This window comes from Populus alba, chromosome 8 (genome assembly GCF_005239225.2).
Source record: "Populus alba chromosome 8, ASM523922v2, whole genome shotgun sequence".
NCBI classification, from domain to species: Eukaryota; Viridiplantae; Streptophyta; class Magnoliopsida; order Malpighiales; family Salicaceae; genus Populus; species Populus alba.
In genome coordinates, this window is record NC_133291.1 from 1,220,436 (window position 1) to 1,240,589 (window position 20,154).

General features: G+C 38.7%; 3 protein-coding genes across 10 annotated transcripts; 2 read left to right on the forward strand and 1 right to left on the reverse strand.

Annotated features, from left to right (window-relative positions):
- The first annotated feature begins 391 nt into the window (after nt 1–391).
- LOC118030477 (uncharacterized) lies at nt 392–6,556 on the forward strand. Of its 4 annotated transcripts, none has more exons than XM_035034602.2 (4): nt 392–524; nt 2,479–3,346; nt 3,593–5,713; nt 6,061–6,556. In XM_035034602.2, the coding sequence occupies exons 2-3, from the start codon at nt 2,699–2,701 to the stop codon at nt 4,931–4,933; spliced, it is 1,989 nt and encodes a 662-aa protein (XP_034890493.1). In that variant the 5' UTR covers nt 392–524; nt 2,479–2,698; the 3' UTR covers nt 4,934–5,713; nt 6,061–6,556. The 4 variants fall into 4 exon arrangements, with proteins under 4 accessions (XP_034890493.1, XP_034890494.1, XP_034890492.1 ...); XM_035034603.2 differs by having other exon boundaries at nt 409–529; XM_035034601.2 differs by lacking the exon at nt 392–524 and adding an exon at nt 1,883–2,037.
- Nucleotides 6,557–10,481: 3,925 nt separating this feature from the next.
- On the forward strand, nt 10,482–12,463 carry LOC118030479 (pleiotropic drug resistance protein 2). 2 transcript variants are annotated; one of them, XM_035034609.2, is made up of 5 exons: nt 10,482–10,572; nt 10,845–10,956; nt 11,267–11,438; nt 11,527–11,781; nt 11,902–12,463. In XM_035034609.2, the coding sequence occupies exons 2-5, from the start codon at nt 10,886–10,888 to the stop codon at nt 12,169–12,171; spliced, it is 768 nt and encodes a 255-aa protein (XP_034890500.1). In that variant the 5' UTR covers nt 10,482–10,572; nt 10,845–10,885; the 3' UTR covers nt 12,172–12,463. The 2 variants fall into 2 exon arrangements, with proteins under 2 accessions (XP_034890500.1, XP_073267037.1); XM_073410936.1 differs by lacking the exon at nt 10,482–10,572 and having other exon boundaries at nt 10,831–10,956.
- Nucleotides 12,464–12,981: 518 nt separating this feature from the next.
- Nucleotides 12,982–18,610, reverse strand: LOC118030478 (uncharacterized). 4 transcript variants are annotated; one of them, XM_035034607.2, is made up of 4 exons: nt 18,352–18,610; nt 15,767–18,105; nt 14,022–14,332; nt 12,982–13,744 (listed from the first exon to the last, which is right to left on the reverse strand). In XM_035034607.2, exons 2-4 carry the CDS (start codon nt 18,058–18,060, stop codon nt 13,359–13,361), a joined length of 2,991 nt encoding a protein of 996 aa, XP_034890498.1. In that variant the 5' UTR covers nt 18,061–18,105; nt 18,352–18,610; the 3' UTR covers nt 12,982–13,358. The 4 variants fall into 4 exon arrangements, with proteins under 4 accessions (XP_034890498.1, XP_034890497.1, XP_034890499.1 ...); XM_035034606.2 differs by having other exon boundaries at nt 15,767–18,214; XM_035034608.2 differs by having other exon boundaries at nt 15,767–17,945; nt 18,352–18,609.
- Nucleotides 18,611–20,154: the final 1,544 nt, after the last annotated feature.

Genomic DNA, 20,154 nt, shown 5'->3' on the forward strand with positions numbered 1-20,154 from the left:
CTGAGTATAATGATGGCCTCTCATTAGATAGGAATGAGTGAAAGGACCGGGTTTCCTATGTTAAAGAGAGCCATATCCTATGTGGGCTAAAAGAAGGAAATCAAGAAAGAAAAGAAAAGAAAATAAAGAAATGTCTACTCCTTGAGCTTGGTAAGTATACAGCTACTCTACCTTCCGTTGCAATTAGCTTCACTATGTGAGAATAACAGATATATGAACATACACAAAATGTCTCACTGTAGATTGTTATTCAAGGGAAATTCCTTGATCTGTATTGAACTGATATCCAAACATTTGATTTGTTGAGAAAATGCAGAACACAATTATGCAAATTATTTGAAGAACAAATGCGGATTCATAAGTGTTTTTCCACTACTGTAAACCAGGCAGTCTAAATGGTGTGGACCCATCGGCGCAAATTTCCGGGCGGCACAATGCCATTGGAAGTTACTGCAATTTGGCATGCATACATCAATTTGCACCTAACGAGTCCAAGTCTTGGCCTTTCTTTCCCCTGCATCGAGGTAAAGTGAGTAAATGCAATCTTTTTCTTATACTGTGGATTTTGTGCTGTTTACAAATCTTATACATTTCTTATTCGTTGTCTTACCATTCTTGCGTTTCAGTATTTTGAGTAGTTTACTACCTCAATCCTTAGATGAAGCCAACCTTTTTGGTTTAGGGCCAAATTAGATGGAGAAAAAAAGATTGTTGTGTGCTGGTATAGATTGTTAGAGAAGGCTGAGGCAATTAAGATTAGTTAATACTAGACGACTTGTGTGCTCTATTCATGATACTCGACTGGTTGCCCTTATCAAACCATAAACCATGCTTTAGGGTGATAATGTAGAAAGTAGTGCGTCTCAAGTCACTGCAAAAAGTTGGCGTCAGCATTGGCAAGGTCGTGGTTCCTTACCATGAAAGCAAAGAAAATTCATGACTGCACATATATTCCTACTTTCCTCCTCTTAAATTTAAATTTCTAAAATTTATTTTACCATGGATAGCATAGTTATGAAACTCATTTAGAACCCGGTTGATCTGTATCCTAAACTGGTTCAGAAGAAAAAACAGTGGAAGAAAAAATTGTAGGATATGATCCTATCTTTTTTTACCTAGTTATGCTTTGATGTTTGATCGCACCGATTCGATTCTTCTTCAAGCAGGGGCGGAGCCCGGGGAAACTGTTCCTATTTTTTTTCTTGAACTATTTAAGATTTCAAGGTTAAAAAACTATTATAATTTAAGTTTTGGTCTCTTTTAAAAACCTTTTTCTAATCTCATCCCTTTCTAAAAATCTCCTGACTTGGCCACGGTAACCGGGGATGTCTTAAATCTGATTTTACAAGGATAAAAAAATTAAATGGTTTATATTAAATTAGTTGAAAAGTTTTTATAAAATTGGATCCGGTGGATGATACTGAGAAGTGTCCAATTTGCTTGGAGTGCCGTTCTTGGGTTCCTAGAGTTTTTGGCCTTTTAGGGAGCAAAATTACTATTGAACCCTACCCTTCACATTTTTACTTCTACAAAGTCACTGTTGTAAAGTTTTTTTTTCTTTCACGAATTTGGTTTTTTTAATTAATTTTATTTAATATTTTTAAATTGTTTTAATATTCTAGTATTAAAAATAAATTTTAAAAAATAAAAATAAAATATATTATTTTAATATATTAAAAAATCAATAGCCATCTCAGTACCGAAAATGCTCAAGATTTACAACTGTAAAACCTCCCCTTCCAAATTCATCGGAGCATTCCTCGCAGCTATTTACCTCCCACCCCCTTTGAAAACCCCAAAAATCCTTTCTCCGGTACTCTCACGTTCCCTCTCAAACCCATCACCTCAGCAAGGACATTATAGTCATTTCACCCACCCCTGAATCCCAAAATATCCTCACCGCTTTAAAACTCCTCTCTCTCTCTCTCTCTCTCTCTCTCTCTCTCTCTATCCTTGAACCCATCGAATGATTCGAACCAAACAGTCCGGATCCTTAAAACAAATCTCCACCATCCATCCGTTAATCCAACGGTGATGGTAAGTCGGCGATTCGGTTTCCCCTTATGTTTCTATCTCTCTCAGTCATAAACCCTAGCGAGCCCCCACGATAAGATAGACAGAAACACACACAAACACTCTCCCTCCCTCCCTCTTTCTTGCAAACGTCTCTTTTAGTTTATTTATTTTTCAAAAAAATTCAGTTTTTTTTAAAGAAAACCATCTTCTCTCTCAACCCAGATCTTTCTTTTTTAAAAGATTTTCTCAGTGCTTGTAAACAAGTTGTTGGATTTTGTTTTTTGTTTTTTTATGTTTTAGGAATCTTAATCGACTAGGTTCTGTATCTTTAGCGGGTTTTTTTTTAAAAAAAAAAAACAATTGTGTGGTTACGATGATGCTTGTTTTAGACCATAGTGTGTGTCGATTACTTATGTGCGTGGGTTTGATTCCGAGTTAACCCAGTTTATTTTGATGGCTCAGTGAGTCGATTTCGTAGATCTGAACTCGTGGAGCGTCCATGACAGTTTTAGTTCCTTCCCCCGCTTTATTTGGACTGTGAACCACGTGGCAGGGAGAACCGAGTCTTTTTATCAGTAGGGTAGCGAGTGAATTTGGTGACTCTTTGGTTAGTTGACTCGGTGAGTCGAGGATCGAGAAGATCGAGTCTCGGGTGCGTCTGAACGGGGTCTGAGAGGCGAGGATGCCGTCGGTGGGATTGCGAAGGACGACGAGGGTGTTTAGCGTGGTTAAAAGTGTCGATGGAGCCCGGGTTCTGCGGTCTGGGCGGCGTTTATGGCCAGAATCCGGTGATGGAAAGCTCAGGAGAAGCAGTGATGGGGACGAGTTGTTTCAGACAATAATCAAGAACACCAACAACCATATCAAGAATCAAAATAGCAATACTAATCTTAAGTACAAGGAGAATAATGGGTGGACCCATGATGTTAAACTGAAAAAAGATCGAGGTATTGTCATTGCCATTGCAGCTCCAAAGAAAATTAAGAGGGTAAAGAGTGAGAAGGAGAAATTTGGGATTGTTTATAGTAGGAAAAGGAAGAGACTTGGTGGTGAGAAGAGCGAAAACCCCGAGGATAAAAAGTTTGGGATTCAGTTTTCACGTAGGCAGCGGAGGAAGGGCAGTGAGAGCCAGGAGAGTCTTGTGTGTACTCCTCAGCTTGTCGCCTTAGTTGAGGATTGTAGTAGTAGTAATGGTTGGTTGTCTTGTTTTTTGAGTTCAGTTTTGAGGCATGCCATGAGAGTCAGTTTGAGTCTTTCTGAGCTTGCTGATTTTCTCTTGTCGGATCCAATTAGCAGTGTTTTTGCCTCAAATGGACTACATTTTGTGCGGGTTAGTTTCGGTTCTTCTTATATTATGGATGCCTTCTGTCTTAGTTTTTTAGTTGGTTTCTGAATTATGTTGTTTCCAGCTTCATACAAGTGACTTTTAGCCTCTCTTTTTTTTTAAGAGTATCTCAAATTTTTGAAGTTGGGTTTTGATCAGTATTTAAGATTTAGATGATATGCGATTTATAAATACCCCTAACATTGCTCTCTCTCTCTCTCTCTGTTTAATTTTTTTTTTTTTTTCTCTCAGGACCTTCCTTCTGATAGAATTGGAATTTGCAAGTTTTTCGAGACTAGGCAGCTTCTGCCGATGTTTTCTGTGGATTTTTCTGCAGTCCCTTCATGTTTTGCGTTCATGCATCGCAGTTTGTTTGTTAAGTTTAGATGTCTGTCTCTTATACCTGTAAATAACTCGGTGGATGGGGATGATGATGATGATGAAATCATGAGTGAAAGTAAAGGAGATCAATCATGCACGGCCACAAAGACTGATTTCACTGAGAAAATTACAGTTGTGCCCAAAACTGATAGTTATGGGTGTAGGGTGGTGTTACACCCATCTGTTAGAGCTTCCAAGTTGACTGGTCGAAACACCCAGCACAGAAATGGATTAAATTCCCGTGGTATTCAGAAAAGGAGGAGCTCACTCAGGAGAGGGAGACCTAGAAATTCTTTCATTGCTGGCTTGCACAAAGCTAATGGTGCTCTAGTTTCTGATTTAATTAGTAGTAGGAAAATTGGCATCCCTTTCTCCTCTGTTGTGTCTAAGGAAAAGCTTAGAAGGTCAATTCGAAGTAGCCCTGCAGCAAGCATCAAAGAGATGAATTGTGCTGCAGTTGGAGTAAAGAAGGGCATTGACCTATCTAGCTGCTCTGCAAATTTACTGATTACTGAAACAGACAGATGTTACAGGATAGAAGGGGCCACTGTCATGTTAGAATTTACTGATTCAAAGGACTGGGTGCTTGTGGTTAAGAAAAATGGGTTAACTCGATTCTCTCACCTGGCTCAGAAAATTATGAGGACTTGTGTTTCCAACCGTTTCACTCATGATATAATTTGGAATGGGGATGGCAACTGGAAACTAGAATTCCCAGACAGACAGGACTGGTTCATTTTCAAGGAATTGTACAAGGAATGCTCTGATCGCAATGTTCCTGATTCTGTTTCAAAGGCCATACCTGTCCCTGGAGTAAGGGGAGTGTTAGACAATGATGATGGTGGCAGTGCTCCCTTTTCTAGACCATATGCATACATCTCTTCTAACAATGATGAGGTAGCTAGAGCTTTGTCAAGGAGCACAGCAAGTTACGACATGGATTCTGAAGATGAGGAATGGCTTAAGAAGTACAATAAGGAGTTTTTAGCAGAATCTGATCATCTTTCGGAGGATAACTTTGAGTTGATGATTGATGCCCTTGAGAGGTCATATTTCTGTGATCCAGATGACTTCACTGATGAGAGTGCAGCAGCGAAATATTGTAAGGATTTTGGTAGAAGAGAATTGGCTAAAGCTGTGTATGGTTACTGGATGAAAAAACGGAAGCAGAAACGATCACCACTGCTTCGGGTGTTTCAGGTAGCAGCATAACAGTAGTCTACAACTTTTGCAGTTTGAATTGACCATTCTATTATTTTGTATCTCAATAATATATTTGAAGTGTAATTTTGCATCATGTAGATATTGAGGAGTTTTAAAGAAATTTCCTGTGCATTTGTGCTTTGCTATTGTTCGCTTCTGGTTTCAATTGGTGGGGTGACTATAAGAAAATTTTCCAAAATAATAACCAGAGTAGGGAAACATTGATGAGTAAAAAGCTGTGTGTGTTTTCCTTGCCTGTGGCATCAATTGCCTTGCCAATAGGTTGACAAGATATCCATTTAGCAATATTATTCATTAATTGGGTGACAGAAGAACGAAAAAATGGTAAAATAAATTATTTCAAATAAAGATTGTGTTTCCACATGCAAGTGACGAGCTTGCCATGTCAATGACCAAAAGTTGTCGCACATTTTCTGCCTTCTCTTGCTATTAGTAATCCATTAACTTTGATGGGGGTACATGAAGCTGAACCACCTGTTTGTGTAAAGTTAAATTTCCCATTGTGGTGAGTTGTAATTACTATGAAATTCTGGATGGTTGTTTGTCATTTAGATTGATCTTTAAATTCCATGTCATTTTTTTTTTAATTTTACCCTGTTCTCTTGCCATTCTTTTCCCATTCATCATGTAGTGGTTTACATGTGTGCTAATTGAGACTGATAATGATTATATTGGCTAATCTGATCAAACCTGTACTGCGTAAGAGAAGGTCATTCAAACGACCTCCCAGTCAGTTTGGAAGAGGCAAGCAACCAAGTCTATTGCAAGGTATTTGTCTGTTTTACTTCAGAATCTTTTTATAATATTTACAACCTAGTCAACAGATCTTTTAACTCTACTATATTTCTTAGTCAAGTATGTATTATGTGTTGTGAAGTTTCATACCCAATGATTCCCGGGAGTTTGAAGAATGGCTATTTTAATAATGGATCCTATTATCTGGTTCTTGTCCTGTCCAGTATTGTAGTCTATTATCTGGTTCATTCTGTTTTTTAGTAGTGTTTTATTGTGATCACGTCTGCTCATTATCTACACTTTCTTATCTTTTTCAGTTCTCACTTCACTGCATTTATCATAGATTAGCTTTTATGTCCTCTAATTCTATTGCCATACAGCAATGGCAGCTGAAAAAGATGCTTTGCATAGTGCCTTGCGTAAAGTTGAAGAAGCCAAAAATTCAGTGAAAAGATCTGTAGAAGCCGCCATACTCAAGCGTCAAAAGGCACAGTTGCTCATGAAGAATGCAGATTTGGCAACCTTCAAAGCTGCAATGGCGCTTAAAATTGCTGAAGCTGCTCTTGCTGCCAGTTCAACAGATGTTGCTGTCACTCACTTTTGCGATTGATTGGTAATGGGTATCCCTGTTGCTACCACTAATTGAGTTGGACCAATAATTACTGCCGGAAGGATTACATCCCATGGGTGTTTTTGATGCCTTTGGAGGACAATGCTAGGTATTGTAATTTTGTATAGATTTGATTGAATGTACATTCTGTATTAGTAAAACCTCACACCAAATGTTTTCACAAGGCACTTCGGTTGATGTCCTTGGAAAAAAAAAATTGGGAAAAAATGAAAATTTCACGGGAAAAGTTTTACCCTACTGTCGAATCTCATTCTCTTGGCATGCTGGGCAAGAAACGTGCATGATTCATTATCCTGATCACTCCATAGAGATGTATGTTGTGCTTACATTTTGTCAGGTTAGTATCTCTTATCAGCTTGATCAATATGATACTTTGTGGTTCGTTGCGGGTCTTTCTTCTCAGCTTGAGCAACCTTTAACAGTAGCTTCCTGAATACTGTTAACTGTGTTGGTCTGAAATGATGGAGGGCTGTGGCAGCCTGTTTTATGTTAGAGTCAAATCAGTCTCTGGAAAGCTTATCAAGACGGTTGAAGTGCAAAGCTAAGCAATTCTTTAATTTCTTTCCCTGATTGGTTGGTATGGAATTGTTAATGAGCTTAAACCCAAGAAAGCTTATCAGGACTGATGGCCAAGGCTTGTATGGTGACCCCTGATGTTTTTTCACCTTCATCTTTCAGTGCTTGGTGCGTTTGCTGCTTATACAGGGTTATTATATTTGTATATGTTAAAGAAAAGGGCTGTAGCAGCAACTTCCATACGCTTGTATCTTGTGTGTCCCATTTGATGTTTTGGCTCAAAGTTTCACGGGTCTCCTCGAAACATCATCCACCTGGCTTGGCTTCAGGACTTGTGCACCGCTGTTTTTAATCCCCGTTCACTAATTGACGGTGCACACGGATTACGGATTCCTGAGCTGTCAATGTTCCAGCTAGGGAGGGAGCCGCTCTTCCCGGATGTTAGAAGTGGGAATCTTGCCCCCTTAATGATGCATGATGTATTTTAGGTCTATTGGATCTTGGGCTATTCAATTATTGGACAAACCGGGACTCCTTTATTGATGATGCCGACGGATTTCACTCTCGGATCACTTGGTTATTGATGTTGGCCGGTGTTTATTGATGACCTGTTTAGTTCGTGTTCTACAAGGAGCTCGTGCCATGCTAATGCGGCCCCCAGAGCTTAAAGGACTGAGCGTAGATCGAAGTTGGTTCAATTCCCGATCAGTTGCGAGATAAAATTAAGGTTCTTGAAGAAAAAATGAAGATCAGACGGAAGATTAAGCACTCTTCTGGAGGGACAGCGTGGTCACAATGTGCTCTTTCTCATGGGCCTTTTAACGAACAGTTCATGGTTATCCTGATATGAATGTTTGTCTGTAGCTTTTTAACGGGCCTTGTAAAGTTTCTGCCTTGGAAACCACCTGCTTGTGTTTTTTAATTTCTTTTTTTATTATTATTATTGGATAAGCATTACACAAGTGTAATGCATTGAGAGAGATTTAAATTTTAAATTTAATAACGTGTAAAGTGCTTATAAATTCCATAATCTAACAAAACCCTTCAAAGGCCAAGGATTATTGGACGAGCTGCTTGTAGCCCTTTATGGAGGATTTGATTTTCTTTAAAACGACAGGGATTAGGTTCAACATCTTTGATTAATCTAGGATCTAATACGTGCTTGACCATAGAAAGTGTATTTGACATCATGTTCCATGCTGGTTGGACTCACGACCAGGACACTCTAAAGGCTTTTGTTTTGTCTCTTTTATCGTCAATTCTCCTAGACCAGCCAGGTCTTCGTTACATGACTATAAAGAACTTCTTACGATCTGATGTTCGGCCCATGTTGTTCTTATCCTTTGCCACAACGACATGGGATGAGTCTTCAGGCCTCAGGAGCAAGACTGGTTAAGGTTACAGGGGTAACTGGATTACATTTTGAAAGCTACAAACCCTGAATAGTTTTTAGAAGGACATGACGCTGCCAAGTAACCATTTTATGGGGTAGGTTGTAACTGTGGGGTTTGTGGCTTGTTTTTTATTTCCTGGAGGTTGGATTTTATGTTATCAGCCGGCCTTTAAGTGATTGACTTTTGTGAAGATGTCTAGTTGATGAAGCCAAAGTTGTGTAAGAAGGGGTAATTCTTTAGAATTTGAAAATTAGTCTCTTACAATCCATGCGATTTGAACTGGTTAAGTGGATTAGGATCCTAATACATGAAGCAAGACAGAAAAACATTGGATGACGTTGAGTTTCTGGTCTGATTATGCTCAATAGAAAGAGTTTGTTAATTTTACCAAATATTTTTCTCAGAAAATCTATGCGTTGAAATAATGGATTCTGTGCTCCTAAACTATGTGATTGAATAAATCCTTCTCTATCTGTTGCGTTGCAGGTCGAGGATTCCTTCTATTTCTCCTTCTTCAAACTCTGATTCATGTTTTTCATAAAGAAATCTCTGATCATGATAGAACAAGATCCATTTTGCATATATAGGGACTCCTTGGTTCAAGAGTCACTCTAATGGTTGAAATTTCTCGATGCGTGATTTCAGAAAGAATCTTTCGGTAGATTACATTACTCAGAAAGAGTTAATGGTGTTCCTGTTGATTAGCATCCTTCTAGTCCGTAGCCTACCAGTGCTTTCTCAGACCCTTACTTGTGCCAAAGTGAGGAAATGGGGATTCCTTTTGCAAGTTCTTCAAGAGAAGAGTCGATGTAAAAAGGGTTATATTGCTCGTATCCTTCACTATTTAGAGATTCTTCCTTTGTATTAATGCTAATGGCCGAGATTCAGAAAAACAAAGTACATAAGAGTAATTTTAGTAATAAGCAATCGCAGAGTTTGAGGATATGCTTATCCGTTTGGAATTCTAGCTGTAACGTAAGAGGGCACCAAGTTACTGGTATGGGACTCGAAGACAAACAAAGGTATCTGTCATTGTCGTCAGAAGACCAAGAACCTGTCTTAGTTTCCTCGGACACAACGACGTAGAATAGAAAAATATGTAGAAATCCAATCCTTCTTTTTCTTGACAAAATTGTGGATACCTTTGTGCAAAAGCTTTCATTTTCTGACAACTCTCTAATAATACTCTTCTCTGTCGTTATCTTGCCTTTTCTTGTGACCTTCTTCACCTATATAAACTGTGCCCTCCAAAATCAACTCATCACTATTTCCAAATATAACCAAAACATTGTTAAAGTGGTTTGATTCAGGACTTACAAGTCTAGAAAATCTCACATGTTTAAGTCCTTGCAAGTTCATCTTGCACCATAACAAAGTTGGCATAGTTCAAAGGTCTTGGTGTTTTTTATAGCTTGAGAATACAGGTTAGTAAACCATGGTTGAGGCTTTTGCTGGCAGACATGACCTTGCAAGGTCAACGAGGTCGCTGAGCACAAGGTCTCCGAGCATGAGGAGTTTAATGTCAGGAAGTAAAAGAAATTGGGCCTCAGCGAGTATTCGCGAGGTGTGGGTGAATCAAGGAGACATGTTTCAAAAGAGTGGGAGAGAGGAAGATGAAGAGGAGCTTAAATGGGCTGCAATCGAGAGACTGCCTACATATGATCGGTTGAGAAAAGGCATGCTCAAGCAGGTTAGGGGTAGTGGAAGTGTTCGCTATGAAGAGGTTGATGTTGCCAATCTAGATGTTCAAGGCAGGAGGCAGCTCATAGAGAGTATACTCAAGGTTGCTGAAGAGGACAATGAGACATTTCTTCGTAAGCTGAGGGAAAGGACTGATAGGTCAGACTCTTTCTTCGTAAGAGTATACTCTTGTTTATGATTTTTCCTAAATGTGCATAAACAACCTCTCTTTTATTGAAAACGTTGACTTGTTTAAACAGGGTGGGAATTGTCACTCCCAAGATTGAAGTCCGGTTCGAGCATTTGTCTGTCGAAGGAGATGCATATGTTGGAACCAGGGCACTTCCAACTCTAGTGGATGTTGCTGTGAACAAAATAGAGGTAGTTCCTTTTGTCATTCTAATCATTTCTGCAGACAACTTATTTCAGTTTGACCACGTATAGCTTACAGCAAAAAAAATTCTGAAGAGAGAAGATTGAATTCAATACGCTATATGTGCACTTACTACATCATATTTAATTATAAGCCACTATATATTGTTCTGATAGATGATTTTCTTTTGAATCTTTCGTGGCGATCAGGGACTTCTGGGTTTTTTTAGGCTTTCCCTGTCTAAGAAAAGAGTAGTCAACATTCTCCATGATGTGAGCGGAATAGTGGAACCAATGAGGTACACCTAAGTGATTTTACAGTATTCAATGTATTGCAGCTGTGTTGAAATAGCTTGAACTAGTTGATTCTTGAAAACGTTTGCCTGAAGGCCTTTGCAGAAATTTATGCTCAGTCTGAACTCTACCAGTATGGATCTCGGACTCCAGACTACCTACTCTTGCTTTCCTGCTATCTGTGCCTGTTTGTTTTTTGTTTTTTTTTCCCTCATCCTACCATGTAACTAGTTTCAACTATGGTCATTGCTTATAATTTATCTCCTTTTCGAAACAGGTCAAATCAGGAATTATTGGAAGAACCCAAGATATAACGCTATGCGGTTTTTCATGACATTGACTATCGGTCTTATATTTGGACTTATTTTCTGGAACCAAGGGCAAAAGATGTAAGTGTGCAATATCTGATTTTCTTTATTTATCAATTCTCGTTGATGACAGGAAACAAAAAAAAAAATTAAAACCTTAAAGGGAAAAGAAAAGTTAAAGCTTACTGCAAAAACACCATAAAGTTGCAGTCAGCTAGTCATGTTGAAGTGTTCTGCACAGTTTGGGAAGGATTATTGACCAGTTTTTCTTGTTGCAAAATTACCACCCACTGTTGGAGCCATATTTTCAATGGATAGGTACTAGGAAAGTGATTTCTGTGAATGTTAATTTGTGAATTCATCTTAAGCACTTGCAAACTCTTGTCAACAGAAACAAGCAACAAGATCTCTTCAATTTGCTTGGAGCAATGTATTCTGCAGTCATTTTCCTGGGAGCCACCAACACTTCCTCAGTGATGTCAATTGTGTCGATAGAAAGAACGGTCTTCTACCGTGAAAGAGCTGCTGGAATGTACTCTGAACTGCCTTATGCATTTGCTCAGGTAAAATAAGATAAAACTTAGATGTAAATCATCCGAACACTAGAAAACATACTTGAATGACTAACTGATCCTATCGTGTTCCTTGCAGGTTTCCATTGAGGGAATTTATGTTGCAATCCAAGCTATGGTCTATAGTATATTGCTCTATGTCATGATTGGATTCTCCTGGGAATTTACAAACTTCTTGTGGTTCTATTTCTTCATATTCACTGCCTTCATGTACTTCACACTTTACGGGATGATGCTTGTTTCTCTCACTCCTGGCCATCAACCTGCTGCAATTGTTATGTCGTTCTTCTTGAGTTTCTGGAACCTGTTCTCTGGCTTCCTTGTCCCGAGAACGGTTTGTATTCCCGACGTAGTCCTCATGTAGTTCTATTTCCAATCATCTAGGATGCTGTATGCTTTCGGTCTTTGATTTTTCAGGGGAAAAAACTGAAACCTGACAACTCTTTTTTTGCAGCAAATTCCTCTCTGGTGGAGGTGGTACTACTGGGCTTCTCCAGTCTCTTGGACAATCTATGGCCTCATTACCTCCGAGGTGGCCAACCTCAAAAAAATGATTGAGATACCTGAAGTTGGTCCTGTCGCAGTGAAGGACTTCCTCAAGGCACGCTTAGGATTTGAATATGACTTCTTAGGAGCCGTTGCAGCAGCCCATATTGGTTTTGTTGTACTCTTCTTGTTTAGCTTTGCCTACGGAATTAAGTACTTGAATTTCCAAAGAAGATAGGCAAGAGTCTTGATAGAATTTTCCAGACTGTGTTCTTGTCTGAAATCTGGACAAATTTATCAGTAGTTTGCTTGCCTCCCTCCATTAAATTTTCTATTTCTTCATGGCTTGTGTATCCATTATTTATGTAAGTTCCAATTTATTGTTCTATATAAGATTTCACTGCATGCAGGGTATTTTTTCTTCAGCAATTTCCTTCTACCATCTTCTGTTTCCAACCTCTTGTTTTCTTTCTAAGAATCCCAAGACATTAAAACCAAAGATAAAGAAAACACCACCTTGATAGTATATGGAAGAGAAAAATACATCAACAATCAGGTAACAAGTCAAATCCAAGACTTCTAGTCCAGACGGTCCTGAACTCTGAAAAGAAGTTCATGGCACCCTATCACGTTCATCCTAGAGGAATGTGCACCACCGAATGGCTCAAGTCTTTCAGGACCGGGGTTAGGTGGGGAGCTCACAGCACCCCGAGTCATGGTTTCGACTCCTCTTGGATAGTTGCTCCTCTTGTATAAGTGAAACAGACCAAACGACAGCACCGAACGAGGTGGAGTTCATTTACGGTACACAGGAAAAACATAGTGAATAACATGAGCCAAAGGAAAAATGAATAGACAACGTGACAGGGAACTTAAAGTCGCACTTCAGAAATTAGTCCTCCGCAACTGAACAGGCCCTCATCCTTTTCTTTTTTGACTTTTTGCTTTCTGGGAAAAGGAACGGCTCCAAGTTCTGACTTCCAATCATACTCCAGAAGTCGTCACAGTTTTCGAAAGAAAAGAAATAAAAATCATAGGTCACGGTACATTATAGCAAATGGCGTAGAAATTGGGAATCCGAAACACGGTATAGTACGCAAGCAGGTAATATCTGACTAGGAAAAGAGTTAGATTACAAAGACATTGCGAATCTTGATCTGCTTTCATAGCTTAAAGTAGTATTGTTCTACCAATAGACTACACATACAGGAGGATAACTTCTGCCCAGAAATTTCTGTCTTCATAACAAAGATAATTCGAAATCTTGATGCGTATACATAGCTTAAGGTAGGATTGCACTACCTTAAGCTATGTGTAATAGACTACCAATAGACTGGAACTAAAGATGGAGAAACTTTTTTCGCAGGATATTCCTCCTAAAGGAAATTGAAATTGCTTCCACCATGTTTAAGTTAATATTTGTCATTAGTAATTCAGCAACTTGTCATCAGTTTTAACAGGGGCATTTGCCAGCTCTTGAATTTCCTTCTTGCTCTTTATTTTAATCCACTTCTTGGTATTAAAATCAAGCCTGTCCAAGTCCTCAGCAATTCCCAGGTACCCATATAGTAGTTGCTCCTCCAACTTGCCGCCTCCTTGAGTTTCTTCTTTCCAACTACTGATGCTGTTACCATTGTTGGATGTTTTATGCTCAAATTCTTCTCTCCCATGTTTCTTCCCAGCAAAATATTTGTGAAGCTTCTCTGCATTTTCAAGTCCAGTAAAAGTTCCCAAAAACTTTACCAACATAATGCTTTGGTCGGCAGGTTTTCCTAGGCATACCTTGATTTTACCCCCAACAATACCTTTACCTATCAAAGGGACGAGGTGAAATGGTAGAAGTGAGACAAACTGTTAGTCAGGCAAAATACTGAATATACATACAACTGCTTTCAAATGGTGCAGAAAAATTTGCAAACACGAAATGTATGCTGTTCTTCCTTGTATGTTTAAAGACTCAATGAATTCAAGCTGATGTTTCTCTTCATTAGCATTAGAAAGAGTAATTGTTCTCTACATGCATTCCCGACTCAAGTTTCATTTAGTAAAACTGTATCCAGCAACTGATCAAAATAAAATGCAACTTGCCTCTCAGAAAAGCCTCCACCCCTTCAATAGGTATGACCTTCTGATGTTCTGGGTTGTTGTTCGACATAGAAATGTTGTGGATAACAACAAGTGGAGGCCAGAGCATCAAATCCTCTTTCTGAGAAACAGCTTCTTCAGCAGGCAAGATCTCAGGAACACATGCTATTGCATCACAAGGCACGGAACTATTCCACCCCATCAAAACACATATTGCTTTGTGAAGACCCAAGTGCTGGGCTCTCAGACCAATCTTGTGAGACATAAAGGCATGCTGTACCAGGTTCTGGGCAGCCATGAACTCCTTTGATGAGCTGTTAAAAGCAAAGGCATGTAAACATAAAGTGAAGTGCAAGATGGAGTGCAACAATACCAAAAGGAATTTGATGGACAAGCATAACATCCATAAATGAGTACAATAAAGAAATCAGCAGGAATGAATTTAACATTTCATTAGCCAATTTATATCAGTGACATGGATTAAACATCTTTTCTATAGAAAGTAAATGCAGTCCTTAACAATACCTATTCCTGCTGAAAATGCAAGGTGAACAAGCAAATATCACATAGGCATTCTTCAAGAAATACAATGCTAGTGTGGTGAAGACACCAAACCCACGACACGCACACATGTATGGTCAAAAGATGGAGTATCGTCCAACCCCTATGTTTTGGATTTTATCTGGGTTTATTATTGGGCTTAATTCATGTTATTTTGTTGGGTATTTTGTTTAGTGGGTTATTAGCCAAATTATTGGTAGTGATTAGGGTTTTACTATTTATATGTAATTTTTCACAATATGTACAGTTTTGATGAATTAAAAAAAAGTCAAGACTTTTGTTCTCTTCCCCTAATTTTTTCTTCTCTTCTTCAGCTCCTACTTCTTCTTTCTTATTTCTTACTTTCCCCTCTATACCTCCTCAAATCTTAATTGTCTCGCACCATAGCCTCACAAATAAACAGAATGAGGCATGTCCTCGAACAGCACAAAAAACTGGGAAGCAGTTAAGCCCTTTTTCTCTGACCCATTTGACCTGCTGCAAACTACCTCAATCTTCCCTTTCTGATCCATGCATAAACAGCCCCTTCTTCTTCTATAGCCACCCATCATATACATCCAGTGTAATTCTTCTACTGCTTCCAGCAGCACAAAGCCATCCAATCACACATTATAAGCATTTGCTAACAGTTATTATATTGCCAAAGACATTTAAATGTCATGTCAAACAACGATTTAAGACATTTTTTATGAGAAACAAGAGCTTGTAATTCTTGATCACTCTTAGACTATCAATGTGCACACAACAATCATTTATGTAAATTTCACCAAAGGAGTTACTCTGACCAATCACCTCTCACACATTTACACAAGGAACAGAATCCATAAAAGCAATCTATAAATCATTGAAAGCATATTTAATGCCAAAAAAGCCTCATGCAAGATTCAAGTAGTCCCCTTTATCCATAGCTAGGAGTTCGCCAAATGCTCATGCTACATTGCATGAAATTAAACCACATCATCCACCTCCAAAGATTACCCCAGCAAGTAACAGTAACATATATAAATGATCTCCACCATCACAGACCAATATGATAAAATCACAGAAATAACTGGAAAAAAAATGTCTTTTGGGTTCAGCCAAAACTCACCTGATTTCCACAGTAAGACAAACTAGGAAACTCCTGAATCAAAATATGGAAAAGTTCTCCACTTTAAAAATGCATATCACAGAAAAAGTAAACAGACCTTTTGCCACATACGATGCAGAACAAGCTACCAGCTTTTCCTTGCTCCTTGTATCTTCTCCGAAGTGCAGAGTTCAAATTTAATCTTTTAGAGTACAGCAAGAAGGCTTCATCCACCAGTTGCTTGAATTCCTCTGAGCCCTCAGGTGGTTCAGCCTCCCCAAGATTCACCCATTCTTCTGGCTGGTCATCATCAATTACATTTGCATCCTCGCCAAAATCATCATTTCTTTTCCAGATCCTATGCTGTCTATGAGCACCACTTTTTCTATCAGTCTGGTGCGAGTTATACCAGCTTAAAGGACTAGATCTTGGATGACCGTTCATATATTTAGCACCAGGTTTATAATATCTAATGGAATGCCTTCGTGCATGTGACAAAGAATCTTGAGAAGACAACCAGTCTTCAGATGCAGAATCTCCAAGAATATCTTGCCTGTCATATGTTCTTTTAGCATTTCTATATGCACTCTGATAAAACCTCTGAGTCCTGGATACATGTAAATCACCTGCATTTTCATTTACCCATTCCTCACCTGTTTCATAAACATCTTCAAATTCTTGAGGTGCATTCCATTTGTTTGACACAATATTTCTTGTATCATGCCTATTTATATCTTCCTCCACAACGTACTTTCTGTCATGCCTATTTATTTCTTCCTCCATTACATACTTCTGCTTGAATGCTTTATCTGATGGCTTGTATATGGCAAGCTCTTCCCTCGTCCTTTGCCTCTTGGCAGAAAGCCTCTGCATTTCCAGGTCATATAATGGCGTAGGAGGATTGTCCAATGTTTCCTTTTGAAACTGTGGACCTGCATCTCTTCCAAACCCATAATTTGACCTCGAATGTGGGATTTGGTGATTCTGTGTGACACCCAAATGAGATTTCCTATTATCTTGTAACTCCCCCTGTCCAAACTCAACTCGGGTATATGCAGAGCCCAAATATTCTGCATTGTATTTTGATGCATGTTGTATTCTGCCTGCATCGAGGTTCTCCATATGTGCTTGCTTTTGTATTGTAGGATGATCAAATACAGTGCTCCTTCTCGTGTTTATATAGGAACCCTCAGTGTGCTCAGTCCTGTCTCTAACAGGGTGCATGCTCAGCCTTGAAAATTCTCTACGCTCATAATCTATTCGAGCATGCTCATAGTCCAATGGAGAAGGTGGGGACATCATTCTGTGTGTGTCATCAGATAGATATGCATGATCGTCATTCACAATTCCTTGTGACCTGGAGTAAAGGTAATGATCATGTGAGACCCTTTTATGATTATAGGCACCCTGAGGATAACTCGTAATAATTCTCTTACCAGCCTCTCGGTCTCTTATGTCCATAACTGGCCTTTCTCTATATGCGTTAGAATCCATAGGTTCTGTGAGTTTCATGCTGCTCCTTGGATATTCGTCTGATTCAGCTAAAGGCATGTCTTCTCTATACGAACTTGGGAACTCACTCCTTGAGAATCCAGAAGATGAACCAGCAAAATTTTCAAAACGTGAAGTGCTTTCCAAATCCTTAGAATGAGGAGCTGGCATCCTGGTGTATGGAACATTTCTAGAAAGAAACATGGGTCTTTCCTCTTCTTCATAAAATTCCCTGACTGGAATCTTATCTGATGGTATAGACTCTCGAAATCGAAGTTCCTCATCCTCATAGTGGCCCATATCCATACCCCGGGACATTGACTGTATATGCGCTCCAGCATCTCCATAAGATGAGTTGGGAACCAAATCTGGAGGCACCCGATATGGCCCTCTTACCAAACCATCTTCCATGGGCACTGATTTCTGCCCCAACATGCCATGCCCATCAATACCCACAGCCCTGCTTTCACGATAATCCTTTTCTTTATTCACTCTAGAAGGTGCAGCATGATGATCATATCCTCGCTTCAATCTATTACTTTTACCATCATCATAATCCATATCCTCGACTTGCCTGTACTTCCTATGCACAACCCCGTCGTCAGAATGAGGCTTTCTATGCTCTTGCACATATTGTGGGGAACCAGGCCGGACTTTTTCAGTCCTGCCTGCACCCAAATGCCGACCATAGTCCCTTCTTTCAGTTGAACTGCTCCTTCCCTCCCCTTGAACTACCCTTCTAGAAACCTCAACCTTACTTCGAGGGCTTAAACTCCTTCGCTGTTGCGTGCGTGGAGACCGATCCACTGCATTGTGGCGAGGAGCAGGATGAGATTCATGTCCTATATCAGTTCTATGTGGATTACGTGTCTTTGAAGATGGCGACTGTGTCACATAATCTTCTTTTCTTCTAGATTGCATCTTTCTTAATTACTTAAATATTGAAAGACACTAAATACTGCAAATCTGCAAGTAATATCTCTATTAAGTCTTAAGCTTTGGAACATATAGAATCTTTCACAGCACGATAAATCACCATGATTCAATCTTTAAGCAACTTAAGAAAGTCAAAACCCTGAGATATCCAGAACCCAGTAAAGTATTTCAGCAGATTGACACTACTAACACTCCAAATCTATTCAAAACACCAATCAAGAAAAACCCATATAGGAATTTGATTGCCATGACAAATCAAAAGAAAAAAGACCAAACCTTTCTTTGTTGTTGAAAATAAAGAAAACCCGTCATTGATTTGTTGACTTTTTTTGCATCAAATTCTCTCGCTTCTCTAGATTTTTCATATCCTGTATAATGAAGAAGTTTGCTTGTTTGTTTTTATATTTTTCTTTCGAGGTTTAGGTGATGAGAAGATGGAAAGGCGAGAGTGTTGAATTTTTTCACTGGTTCACTTTGAAGTGGCTTGGTTGTTGAATAATACCACTCCTCAACCTTTACCATGTGTCCTGTGGGATTGGTGCACAATTAAAGTAATTAATGACTTAATTATTAAATATTTATATTTATCAATACCAAAAACAATATTATATTTATCAATTATCATAAATGGATATTGGGCCAATTGGGTTCGGTGGAATTGAATGGTGTAAGGGCTTTTGAATATCTTCTTGTTCAACTAGTTTGAATTTTAGTTGGTGTAAAATTACATATTAATATTTAAGTTCTTCAATCTTGGAATTAAATTTTTTTCCGTGGATATTTGAAAAAAAAATTCCATTCCAAAAATGCCTGGATTTATATTAAAAAAATTCATTGTAAGAAAATTCTAGATTTAAACCAATTTTGTTATGGTAACAATATTGTACAATTGGCTTAAGTGATGAAAAATTCAGTCATGTCACTGTAATATACTGGAAAGAAATTCTATTAATATTTTCGATTGTACTAATTACTAATTTTCTGATAGGGAGACAAATGCGAGTGGTTGAGGAATATTGTGCAGGTGCGAGTGGTTAAAGTAGTAATTATGTTCCCATGGCTTTTGGTTATCATGGACAGCCAGCCAGCTGAAAGGAACATGTGATGACGATGATGATGGTGTAATCAAAGGAAAAGGGGGCAGGGGGGGACAAGGAGGAAAAAGGAAAAGAAAGATCAGTCCTTCACATCAAAGGAATCGCTCTTGTGGCTCATCTCCCTTTTTCTTTCTTTTTTCAACTAATTTGAAAATACTGTTAATTATATAGGTGTTTTAAAATGTAAAAAATTCTAAAAAAGAATCATTAATGTGTAAATATGAAATTACTTGCATGAGAATATATAGGTTGCTCATTGGGATTTTGACTGTAATTAACTACGTGCTTGATGCAAGAGAGAGTACTAAAAAAGAGGACCATATAGATCTTTGGTTACATTGTTGTTCGACAACAAAGTACGTTTTTTAAGGTGAGTTTGCCTTTAACCTAGCAGCATCGCAGTTCCAGTTGGAATAAAGCGAGTAATTCCCATCCTTTGGATGTCTTGTCCTTGCTTTTCTTGAAACCTTTTCAACAGGAAGCAGGTAGTCTTGGGGAGCATTTTGGGATATATTCTCTTGTTTTCTCAGCTAAACAAGAGATCGCATGAGGAGAGGATACAAAAGAAGTTGACGTTCTAGGGTTTTGTGGAAACTTTGCTGCCAAATATAGAAACTCTTGAACTAGTTTGAGTCTGTGGTGAAAGATGAGAAACATGGGGAGTAATATTCGCAGCAGCGGAAGGCTATCGACAGAAGAGATCAATGAGGAAGAGGAAATTCCAAGACTGGACATGTCCAAGTTTCAAGCAGGAGAAGAAGAGACAGATTTTTTTTATGTATGATCAGGAACTTGAAGTGCTGACTGATCCTTTTGAGGATAGATGTTGCGATTGTACTTGAGAAGAATATTGACATGGCAAATAGAGAGTTGACACGGCCTCTAGGTCAGAGCTGCCAAAAGAAGGTGTAACAGATGCTCCTATTCCTATTTTGTGCAAGTTTTCTTCTTCCTAAATAAGATAATTCTGATTGTCTACAGG

Bases quoted from the DNA above. Each gene is read 5' to 3' on its own strand.
- LOC118030477 (XM_035034602.2), top strand. From the start codon at position 2,699: ATGCCGTCGGTGGGATTGCGAAGGACGACGAGGGTGTTTAGCGTGGTT. The intron at 3,347-3,592 runs GTTAGTTTCGGT...TTTTTCTCTCAG, and splicing joins ATGGACTACATTTTGTGCGG to GACCTTCCTTCTGATAGAAT.
- LOC118030479 (XM_035034609.2), top strand. From the start codon at position 10,886: ATGCGGTTTTTCATGACATTGACTATCGGTCTTATATTTGGACTTATT. The intron at 10,957-11,266 runs GTAAGTGTGCAA...TCTTGTCAACAG, and splicing joins TGGAACCAAGGGCAAAAGAT to AAACAAGCAACAAGATCTCT. The intron at 11,782-11,901 runs GTTTGTATTCCC...CTTTTTTTGCAG, and splicing joins GCTTCCTTGTCCCGAGAACG to CAAATTCCTCTCTGGTGGAG.
- LOC118030478 (XM_035034607.2), bottom strand. From the start codon at position 18,060: ATGCAATCTAGAAGAAAAGAAGATTATGTGACACAGTCGCCATCTTCA. The intron at 14,333-15,766 runs GTCTGTTTACTT...TGCTTTTAACAG, and splicing joins TGCATCGTATGTGGCAAAAG to CTCATCAAAGGAGTTCATGG. The intron at 13,745-14,021 runs GCAAGTTGCATT...TCCCTTTGATAG, and splicing joins GGTGGAGGCTTTTCTGAGAG to GTAAAGGTATTGTTGGGGGT.